At 48.3% G+C, this 11,602-nt stretch overlaps 1 protein-coding gene across 2 annotated transcripts; it reads left to right on the top strand.

Annotated features, from left to right (window-relative positions):
* Window positions 1–569: 569 nt before the first annotated feature.
* LOC6530270 lies at window positions 570–9,754 on the top strand. 2 transcript variants are annotated; one of them, XM_039373196.2, is made up of 11 exons: window positions 570–703; window positions 1,215–2,296; window positions 2,361–2,496; window positions 2,661–2,899; window positions 2,969–3,123; window positions 3,524–3,691; window positions 3,756–3,934; window positions 4,246–4,628; window positions 4,700–4,815; window positions 4,883–8,220; window positions 8,366–9,754. In XM_039373196.2, the coding sequence occupies exons 2-11, from the start codon at window positions 2,144–2,146 to the stop codon at window positions 9,601–9,603; spliced, it is 6,105 nt and encodes a 2,034-aa protein (XP_039229130.1). In that variant the 5' UTR covers window positions 570–703; window positions 1,215–2,143; the 3' UTR covers window positions 9,604–9,754. The 2 variants fall into 2 exon arrangements, with proteins under 2 accessions (XP_039229130.1, XP_002091202.3); XM_002091166.4 differs by having other exon boundaries at window positions 571–703; window positions 8,378–9,754.
* The last annotated feature ends 1,848 nt before the right edge of the window (window positions 9,755–11,602 follow it).

Below are 11,602 nucleotides of genomic sequence, written 5' to 3'. Positions count from 1 at the left end.
TTCGACTCCGACAACTCCGAATTTTCATTCGTAATGGCCGCCCATAAGTAAAAACGTGTCCCGCTGCTGAAGAACGATTTTGAACGTTTGCGCTAAGCCAACTGCTTAAATTTAGCTGTAAACAGTGCGGCAGTGGTAAATACGCTGGAAACCCCATCATTTAATCATATAAGAGGCCCCAACGCCCGGCAAAGAGTGTGAAAAAAGTGCGTGAAAAAATCTAAATCGATTTTTTTGTTTGTGAAAAAAAAATCATGCAGCGTTGGGCTTAGTGCGCGAAATGCTCGCCAGAGGGCGCTGACAAAACGTTCGGAGTGTCATCGGAATGAGAGGCCGGCTATTTAGCGCTGTCAACGGCGATTAATCGATAACGACAGCGGTTTTAAAACATATATTTTGAAAGGAAAACGTTATGTTGATGCCATTTAAAAATTCTTGCTGTTCATATTTAATTATTACCAATATATGGCTGGGCTCTAAAACGAATTTGCGGAAAATAAATCGGCAACCGCTCATCGTTATCGCCGCCGACGGCGCAAATTAATCGCGGCCCCGAAGTCCGCGGCGTCGTCGGTGTTCGGCTCTCTGGCCGCCATTATTGCTTTCCAGCGAAACCACGCTATACGCAAAATCGGGTTTATATGTGTAAATTTTTCGGGCGATTTATCAACCAGATTGCGTTCGCTGGTGCATGAAAAGTGCGGTAAAGTGTGTGAAAAATTAGCGCTGGCCCAGAAAAATATACGCACTCGATGGCTGATTACTAATTAACTAGATAAAAGCAAAAAACAAAACCCACATGAGGCGGAGTTTGATTGCGTTTTTTTTCTCACTTAACAGAGTTCTGTACAAACAAAATGTTAGCTAACAGGGCTCTGCAAAGTGAAATATCTCGCGGAAAAAGCAGTATTAATTCGCCGCGTTTGTTTGAGATGTGTGTTTGCGCGCGTGTGTTTGTTTATGCCGCCTTTTTCTTCGTCTCGGCTTTTGTATGATTTTGCATTATATCGCATTTAAATTAAAAAAAAACCATGACTCATGGCGATCGTGTTTTTGTGCGTGTTTATATCAATTTAAAGCATAGGCAAATAAATATATGAATGTATGTGGATTTGTGAGTTTTTTCCCGCGCGCGCCGCCCGCACTTTTCAATGTATGCGTGTGTGTGTGAGAGTTGTTTACTTACTAGTTTTTGTTGTTGTTCTCAATTCTAGATTTTTTATCAGCCAACCGATAACACGACAGCCAAGGCGGAATAAAAATAAATAATAACAAGAGGAAGACTACAAACAATCAAAAAGAAAAGGAAAAAGAACACAATTTTGATTTAGCCTAAAACGATGATGAACTGAAATGTGCAAATTTGATGAACGTAATTATGCCAATTCACACAGAACCTTCGATTTCAACGTGAAAAATGTCGTCGACACATTTGCTGCATTCGCTGTCACTGTTGTTGCTACCACTGCGTTGTCGTCGTAATTGCCACCAGATCGTTTCCTTGGCCATAATCCTGCTGTCGGCGCTGTCAGCCAGAGCTCCCGAGGATCAAGGAGGACGACAGGCGAGGGAGGAGGAGGCGGAGGAGGAGCGGCAGGCGGACCGCCGGGAGGGTGTCCAGGGGGAGGAGGAGGACACGCCCTACATAGTCGCCAATCCACACCCAATCCTCACCAGCAGTGGCACTACGTCTTCGGCCAGGGCAACGGGCACAGGGGCTGCGTTAACCAGCTGGCAGAGCAGCCACAGCCACCGCAGCCCCGGTGCTCACGATCGGGATCGGTGTCAGGAACAGGATCAGAAGCAGGAGCACCTTTTCTACCCCAGCAAGCCCTATCTCCAGCTAACAAATACAGCCCCCTCCTTGACAGCGAGTAGAGGAGCCAACACAACGCCGACCGCGCATCGGAGTAGATCCTCCAGAATCCAAATTAGCAGTAGCAGCACTAGTCCTGCCCACTGCAGTTGGACCGCCGGAGCAATCGTAGCCTCCATAGCATCCATAGCCACCTAAGCAGCCGATTCCACTAGGCAAACTCTCAAAACAACCGCAGCAACAGCAAATAGAAACGTTCCACACACCACAACAACCCAACCCAATCCAAAACCACCCACAAGCAAAACCCAAACAAAAGCCAGCAAGATGTCCAAGCTGTCGTTCAGAGCCCGCCATTTGGATCCGTCCAAGCAGATGCCCATCTACTTGGCGGAGGAGCTGCCCGACCTGCCCGAGTACTCAGCCATCAACCGGGCAGTGCCTCAGATGCCCAGTGGCATGGAAAAGGAGGAGGAGTCGGTAAGTGGTTTATCAGTGATCCCTTATTTTGCACGATACTAATTTTGTGCCTTATCTCTTGTAGGAGCACCACTTGCAGCGGGCTATATGCACGGGCCTGATCATCCCTACGCCCGAGGTGCTGCAGACGGATCAGCCCTTCTACGATGCCTACTATCCGCCGGACTACAAGATGCCCCGCCAAATGATCCACATGCAACGTAAGCAAAAATTAACTACTAGAGATTCCTTTGTAATTCCTTCGCACATTCGATTAATTTTAAATTCCCTATCAATATAAATTAAAATCCTTTTTTATGCTGTGCAAGTGGTACCCCCAACAGTATCTACGATTCCAAATAATTTACAATTTCTTAACCCTCAGCTCTTGGGCTGGATACCGAGGTCCCTGACTACGACATGGACAGTGCCGATGAGGACTGGCTCAGTCAGCAGCAGCGCCTGGAGCTCACCGAACTCAAGTTCGAGCAGATGATGGACCGGCTGGAAAAGAGCTCCGGTCAAACGGTGGTCACGCTAAACGAGGCCAAGTCGCTGCTTAACCAGGACGACGAGACTAGCATATCCGTCTACGATTACTGGCTGAACAAACGCCTCAAGATGGTAATAAACCCTTGCTTGGCTATTGGCTGACGGCGGTATACTAAAACAACTCTCCCATTTATTCTCCAGCAACACCCGCTGATCCTCACGGTGAAAACTGAGAGTCGACCGGGCGCCAGCTCCAACAATCCGTACTTGGCTTTTCGTCGTCGCACAGAGAAAATGCAAACTCGTAAAAATCGTAAGAACGACGAGGCCTCCTACGAAAAGATGCTCAAGCTGCGGTAAGAATTGAGTGAAGTTTTCCTAATGTCGGTTGAGAAATTTGTCAATGCTGGCTAATTTTGCTACACTGTATTTACTAGACACAGAACGTGCAAATGTTTTTTAATGATTCATCTCGAAACCTCTTATTGTATGCAATCCAACATTTTCTTCCGCTGTATTTAAGTTGAATCATTATGATCATCATAAATGACAAATCGTTAGAAAAACATCTTTTATATTGGATACCTTTTTTGCATATAAATTTTAATTGTTCCAAAAAGGGTTCCTTTAAAAGGAATTTTATCGTGTATAACATTCCATTTATAAACAGCCAGGTAGTTTTCGTTAGCCAGCATATTTTATTGCCCAGCTTATCATACCTGACCCTAACTAATCCCATCTTTCCCTGTCCCATAGACGTGACCTGCAGCGCGCCACCACTATACTGGAGATGGTGAGGCGGCGCGAGGAGACGAAGCGCGATCATCTCAAGATGACGGTGAACATCTTTGAGAAGCGCGTTGAGATGCGCGACTTCAACGGTGCTGTCTACTCGGAGCTGAATTCTCAGTACAAGAACACAAGGTGCGTTTACGGACACCTCTCACTTATGCAGAAAGGTACTGAAATACTCCTTGTTTATTTGCAGACCCGCGTATAATCCATTGTATACGAATCAATACTCACAAGGGGCGGCGGCGGTGGGAACGGCTGGTGCCATTCTAGCCGCCCTGCCCACGGGTCTGCTGCCGGGCGGTGCTGGAGCGGCAGGCAATGCGAATGTCTTCGGCTCAGCGTCGCAGTACCTGAACACGAATCTGACAATGGGTAAGGATGGGATTACATTTTGTATTTAGTTGCATATTTCCTAATCTCACTGCGTTAATCACTCAGGGAATTTCCAGTCAGAAATGCAATTTCATATGCTTTCTAAAATAAAAAAACACAGATATTTCATTAACATAGTTGAATTAATTTAAATTGATAGGGCTATGAAGCAATTCAAAATTTTGTTTAGCTCATCTCTGAGTAAATTTTTTACCACCGTTACTCACTACTTTCCTTATCTTAATATGATCTCTGCACAGCTTTTCTCTATGTCATACAATGTTAAAACGAGTTTGCAATTGCCCTTCTAGATGCCATCAGTGGCAGTGGGAACGGGAGCAGCAGTCGCAAGGAGAAGCGTCCTTACAAGAAGCGCAAGCACAAATTGCCACGCGAAAAGCAGCAGCACCAGCAGCAGCAACCGCAGCAGCACCAACAACAGCAGCAACAACAGTATTTGCCGGGTCTGCCGGCGTCTGGTGGCGCCGGAGTCTCGCCCGCGCACCACCTGCCCCACCATCTGCACCTCAGCAGGCAGCAGAGTGCCTCGCCGGCAGCCAACGACTCGATTGCGGACAGCGAGGAGGAGGAGTACTTTGGCGCCGCTGCCCAAAATGGCAACAAGCTGGGCTCCGAGAGCGAGGAAGAGACGCCGTTTGCATTTAGGCGTAGGTCAAGCTGTGTTTACCTTCCGGTAAGTGTTTTCATCCCAAAGCTTTGATACAAAAGTTACGCAGACTTTAATTGCTTTCATTTGCACCACAGACTCGACGCCGAGATGGTCGCTATCCCTGGGACTCAGCCGACGAGGAGATGGCGCCCAGTGGTGCTTGCTCGGATGCTAAATACCGATACACACTGACCTCCCTCAATTATCCCAGGTTTGTTGCCATTCTCTTTGGCCAATGTAAATGCCCATACTCACTTCAAATCGGGCTAATTTTACAGACCACGCTGCATTGGCTTTGCACGCCGTCGATTGGGTCGTGGCGGTCGCATCCTGCTGGACCGGGCCACAACGAATTTCGACGACTTCTGGTCGCAGCTGGACTACACGGTGATGGAAAGTGTGGTGGTTGATAAGCGTAGCGATAAAATCAAGCAAGAGGAACCCGATCAGCTGTGCAAGCCCAGTTCACCGCCCACGGTGGTGGATCTGGTTCCCGCCGGAAAACCCGTCGATGGTGAGCTTCCTGTTCCTGATCTGATAAAAGAAGAACCGCCAAGCGATGCAGAGAAACCTGCTGCTGGAACGGAATCTGTGAAGGAGAGCAAAGAACGCGAGCTTGAAGAGAAATTTGAGAACGAAGTAGATGATGAATTCCTGCTCAGTGACGATGAGAATGTGTCCCGGCTTGGAATCTACAGCTCAGCGGTTACGTTACCCCAAAGTTGGGCTGATCTTCGCCAGAAACGTCGACGCCTGCGTCGCAAGAAGCAACAGTTGCGAGAACTTAATGCTGCGAAGCGTTTAAAGAGATCTTCGGAAGCGGTAGCAACCGCTGAAGAGGTTCAACTGGAGGACGAGGACACCAAACCAGATCTGTGTCCATTGCCCAGGGCCTACCTTCAGCGTTTGGCATTGGCTCTTGGACAAAAACTGAAGATGGAAGCGGATGAGAATACGGAAGTCTCCGAGAATTTGGCGCCAGAGTTGCTGGAGAAGAATGATCCGGAGCAGTTGCAGCCCCCGCGAGCCAATCATCAGCAACACCACCGTTCCAACCACAACAACAACAACAATACCGTGTTGAACAACAACAATAGTAGTAGTAGTAACGTTATGAATAAGGATGTTAGCATTAGCGAAAAAATCAATGTGATAAAGCAGGAGGCGGAGGAGCTCGTCGTCGGCGCGGGCGAGGATCAACCGGTAGCCTCCACCTCAGCGGCAGCGGCCGCCGCTCGTGCTGCTGAAGCAGCTGCTGCAGCGGAGGCAGCCGCATCGACGGGCACGCTTGCGGCAACGAATCCGGGACCCTCGCTGGAGGAGGTGGCGAAGACGATAAAGCGCGAGCTGATCGATGCCGACGACTCCAATGAGCCGCTGAGCAGCATTCGCACAGCAGCTGTCCTACAGTCCGCGCAGACCTCCGTTTCCGAACTCATGGACGATGAAGCGGAGGACGATGTCAATCTCGCCCAGCTAAGCAGTATCATCCGGCATACGGCGGTCAAGAAGGAACTGGAGGCCCAGCAGCATCAGCAACAGGTACAGCACGAACAGATGCAGGCCGCCAGGAAGATGGAAGAGGATGACGCCGTTCCCTGTCTGAACCAACTGCCGGACGTGATCCGCTTACGAAATCTCCGCAACAGCCAATTGCATGCGAGGCCCAAGGACCTATTTATACAAGCTCCTGTTGATGAAGAGTTCAATGCAGACTACATGGGTGGACTGTCGCCCACTTCCAGCCAGCGGCTAGATATCTGCAATGAGCTGCTTTCGGAGATTCGGCGCGATTGGCTTCACTTCCGCCCCAAAACTCCCACAGATGAGCTGTCCGATAGCCAAGATGGCGAAGTGGGTAAGACGTGCGATAGTCACGCTGTCGACTGGACACAGGACACTCCCATAAGTGTGGAACTCAATCGCTTAGGAAAGCGAGAAGCAGAGGAGAGCGATTCCAGCTCGTACTTCTTGAGCAGTGGCTTTAAGTACAGGGATCTCGAGTCCGATGCCCAATTGCTCCAAACGGTCCAAGCCCAGGACTACGCTCGCGGCAGCAGCAAGAGTCCAAACTGCTCTGGGTCAGGTTCGGGATCTGCTCTAGAGTTTAACCTCAGTGGTGGTGACTCCCTAAACGATATTAACAACCTGTTGGGCGATGATGACGAGGACGACAACCACGAGCACATGCTGGACAACATCTTGCAGGAGTGTGCCATGGATGATCCCAAGGCATTGAACCAAGCTACTAGTTTTTGGAATGGTATTCTAGATGGCGAGGCAGCCGTGGACGAAGTGGAAATCGCCGATCAGCTGTTGGATTGTATAGACGAGAAGAAACCCAAGGTGGGTGCAGCCGATTTATCAAAGCGCGCGGGTCGCAACCGCAAAACAAGATTGACCCTCACTCCGGTGGGTAGCTCCGCATTTACTGTTTGTCCCACGGCGGAGACTCTCAAGGAGCGTGAGCTCTTCTTCAGTCAAGCAGCGCCAGTAGGTGTCCCACCCAAAGAGGAACCTCCAGCAGAAGTTGAACAGCCGGAAGTTGTGGTCAAAGAAACACCGAATTTGCCTGTAAAGGTGGAGTTGGTGGAGAAAACCCAGGCGGAGGTTGTCCCCGTTGCCCCACAGCCGCAACAGCTTCAGCCACAGGCCATTGCTTTGCCCACGACGCAGCTGATCAACATACCCGCCCAGATAACCACGCAGAAACAGCAGCAGCAGCAGCAGCCACAGGTGACGCAATTGCTCAATCAGTTTGCCAACGCTGGTCCGCAGATCATTGCCCGCACAGAATACGGCGGAGGAGCAGCTGTGGGCGATATAGTGACCATAACACCGCACACGGGCAGCAGTCCACTTCCCACACTCACCCCCCAGCAGCAACTGCAGCACCAGTTGGCGCAGGCTCAACTCCGAAACGTGACCGTACAACAGCGGCAGGCGACACCTCAAAACCCCAATCAAAGTCAAAATCCCCAGCAGCAGTTGCTCTTCCAAATGCAGCGGGATCCCTCGCGCTCCCTGACGCCCCTACAAGCTGCCGGCGCTGGCGCCTCTGGCAACCATTTGATCTACACAACAAGCTGCGGCGAGATTGTCACAGCAGGAGCTGCAGCTTCTGCCTCTCAGAAGGTCACATATGCCATCCAGAAAGCCGGAGTCTCAAGTGGAGGAGCCACCACCGCTTCTATTGGACCCAACACAGTCATCACGCTGTCGAATGTAAAGGTGCAGAACGATGATATCTCCTCTGGTGGCAGTGGCAACTCAGGATCCAGTGTGAACATCATCAACACGGCCAGTGGCCAGCAGCTAGCCGTGCACAGCATTGCCGGAATGCAACAGCAGGGCCAACAACAGGTGCAACAGGTGACCACCAGTACGCCTTTGCTCGTTGCCACACCCACTCGCAACAATGTGCAACAGCAACAGCAGCAGTTGGTGCAGCAGCAACCGATTGTTTGGCGCCAGGTGAGCGGAACGAACACGGCGGTGGCCACCACAGCAGTTCTCTCCACCACGGTGGACTCCTCGCCGAAGGCGGTTACCAACCAGATCCTCTGGACCAGCCGGGCCACCCAGAAAAGGCAGCTCAACGGACCAGAAAACACAGGTAAGATTCGGATTCAAAGAGTCGTGATGTACCTTCTAGATTTTTAAAAACTCTTTCGGCTTTCGAATGTCATTTTGATATCTGTTGTCCGATTTATTTTTATTATAAATTCTTAAGGATTTGCTTTCATATATTAAATAAATAGTTTACATTGCAGACATCAACAAACTCCTCCTTAATCGGAAGTTGCCGCGTAAGCAACAGATACAACAGCACCAACAGATTCAACTCACCAAGCAGCAGCTGCAACAATTGGTGCAACATGAGGAACTGGATGAACTGGTGGCCACATCCACGGGCAACAGTGGCGATCAGATGGAAACCGGCGATGGACTGCAGCAGCAACAACAACAGCAACAGCAGCATCAACAGCAGCAGCTGCAGAAGCTTAGCAAGGTGATCAAGATGTCGCAGTTTCCACTGCTCGTGTCGGATGTAAGTCTGCAGCAGCAACAGTCGGTGTCTGGCCAAGCTCAGCAGCAGCAATTAAAGCCGAACTCTGCAGCGGCGATTGCAGCTAATCACAACTACAGCCTGCACCCTGCCTCAACGGCAATCATCACCGCCCAGGCGACACCCCAGCAAGCCAACAAGATCTTCCTGACCAGCAGTAACAGTGGTGGCGGCGGATCCGCTGGCAACTTTACCATTGCCACTGCCAGCGAACTGCAAGCGGCGGCAGCCGGCCAAAAACTTCACTACAAGGAGCTGCCGAACTCTAATCTCAAGCTGAACTTTGTGAGCAGCGCGGGGACGGGTGACCAAACGCAGCAGGTGGGCGCCACAACTGTGCTGCTGAACAAATCCCAACAGCAGCAGCAACAACAGCAGCATCAGAAGCTAAAAACCTTGGCCACTACGGGAAATTCGCAAACTGGCCAGGGTGACAAGCGGGTGCTGTACACCAGTCTGCTGAATGTAAAACCGCTGCAGAAGAACAACAGTGGTCAGATGCAGATGCAACTGGGACCGGGTGGTTTGCAACAGGTGCTTCGGGGACGACTCAACAATTCGGCGATTATTACCAGAACGTTGCCGTTGGGTACTACTGTAAACAGTACCGGTGGTGCTGTGGGTCCCACCACCACGACCATTAGGCAGTTGGTTACCACGAATGCGAACAACGTGAGCAGCCAAGATGGCAACCTACTGAGTGCAAAGGAAGTAGGGAAAGCCCTGACAGTGGAGCAGGTGATAGCCAGCGCTAACAACGGAGGCGTGGTGCTGCCCACGAGCAACAACAATAATAACAACAATGGAAGTGGAGCTGGCGGAAATGGAGGTCCTTTGAACAGCGGTGTCAATGCCACGGGAGCTGGCGGAGGAGGATCTGCTGGCGCGGGTGTAGGGGGAGCTGGTTTGACGTCCACCATCAACAGATGAGACGCGGATGGCAGCGGCAGCACCAGCTAACATCGAGCACAACCCTTGCAAGTGCCCAATGGCCCTCTGCTCAATTTGGCATCAAACCAAACGGAGGCGGAAGCCCAGGCGGTGGCCATATCCCTGCCTTTGGCGGACGCCCAAGTGGCCCTGGGCCAGCTCTTGCAGCAGCACCACTGCAGCTGCACCCTATGTTTGGTGAACAAAAGCGAGCTGGTCTAAAGCTGATCAGTTAGTATGTTTTTCACAACTTCATACGCATACGCAAAACCCCAACTCCAACTCGTTGGTGAGAACAGATACGATTTTCTGAAAATGCTTATTCGGAAGCGACATCTAACCAGCAAAAGGAGAATCTGTAAGCCAGAATAGAAAGGGCCAAGAGAGTGGGATGAATATGAGATGTTGTATAGATAATTGCCACCATTAACAAAGTTCGCTTAATTTGATTTTCTATAGCCTATATATAGAAGCATATGTGTGTATAATGATTTAGGTCTTATTTTTCAAGATCGCCTAACCCTAAAACCATAATAAGAATTAAAATAATAAAACAAATATATATATATATGTAAAATGTATATGAAAATGCATACAGAGAACTTGGCTCTTTCTCTTGGGCTAGAGATGTCAACCAATCCAATCCAAGCTCCATTCTCCATTCTCCCCCTCCTATCCAACACCAACAACCACAGCGAAAACTCAAGTGTTAAATAGCAAACTGTAAATATTCGATAATAATTGCGAAACACACAAGAAAACAGCAAGAATTACTTGTAATAAAACTATGTTTAGTGATACGATTAGTTGTAACGATAGGGAAGAAAGCACTTCTCTCCGGCTTCTGCCGTTTCAGAACCACGCGCTTTAGCCGGGCTGCTCCACCGCTGACCCGTCGCCCCCATCCGGCACCACCCTGAACCCAAAATTTGGGGCGAGGCAAGTCGGAGCAGCCCGTAGAAACAAAAACAAAAGAGTAACAAAAACATTTTTCAATGTACGTAAATTAAATTAACTTATCCTGTAACTTAAACGAAAAGAAAACACATTAAACTACATTTAGTTTTTTTAACTAAGGAATGCAACTTCAGAGGCAACTGATTGAGAGAGATGTAGGGAGTTGCAGAAGAACACTACTATTGTATGCTATTATTATTATTATTTTTTGTACAAGGTAATAATTTTAATTGTATTCGTAACTGCAAACATAAAAGCATGTTTATGCGATGGCGGCAAGAGCTACATCAGCATAAACATCATAATAATAAAGATATAATATAAACTATAATGATAACGATAATATTTTAAAATCCAAAACAAAACCGAGTAAAGCAAAACGAAAAAAACAAAAATATTTAACAATAATTATGTAGCAATGTAATTTCGTAGTTTGTAAATTGTAGATCGGTAAGAGCGTAAGCAAGAGCGATAATAAAATGGAAAACAAATTGCAAACTTATACCGAGCAGAACTCTGATTAATCCGAAATTCGCTCAGCAACATCTGAAAGCGAGATCATCATTTTCATTTTCCGTTTGGTTTCCCATTTTCAGTTTCAGCACTCGTACTTCTTCCCCTCATCAGATTCTCCAAATCCACCTCCAACTGAGGGATTGCATGTTAGTATCCTACATCTTGCATCTCACATCTCGTACCTTAAATGTGTAGTATCGGAATATCTGACGATGGCCACAGTTTGAGTCTTCTTCGCTTCTTCCTTTATCCTCCATAAAACATGAAAGATAAAACATAACACATAAAACATAAAAAACATATATACCGATTGTGATGCGTACGACTTTTATGATTTGACACTTCTGCAACAGCAAATACGGGTAAACAAAAACACGAAACTCTTTCAAACCAGTCAACATATAACAAATTAGTAAGCACAATATATAAAGTGAATTATAGCTGTGTATATAAAAATAAATATAAATACATTAATGCCGACTGTCTGGTATCCGAGTAAACAATTATCAAATTTCATTTTCCATTT

The sequence above is a fragment of the Drosophila yakuba genome, chromosome 2R (genome assembly GCF_016746365.2).
Source record: "Drosophila yakuba strain Tai18E2 chromosome 2R, Prin_Dyak_Tai18E2_2.1, whole genome shotgun sequence".
In the NCBI taxonomy this organism is placed as follows: Eukaryota; Metazoa; Arthropoda; class Insecta; order Diptera; family Drosophilidae; genus Drosophila; species Drosophila yakuba.
The sequence above is the reverse complement of the archived record's forward strand: the minus strand, read 5'-3'. Positions and strand labels throughout refer to the sequence as shown.

Coding starts and splice junctions, on each gene's coding strand:
- LOC6530270 (XM_039373196.2), top strand. CDS start 2,144: ATGTCCAAGCTGTCGTTCAGAGCCCGCCATTTGGATCCGTCCAAGCAG. Junction 2,497..2,660: donor CCAAATGATCCACATGCAAC/GTAAGCAAAAAT, acceptor CTTAACCCTCAG/CTCTTGGGCTGGATACCGAG. Junction 8,221..8,365: donor CAACGGACCAGAAAACACAG/GTAAGATTCGGA, acceptor TTAAATAAATAG/TTTACATTGCAGACATCAAC.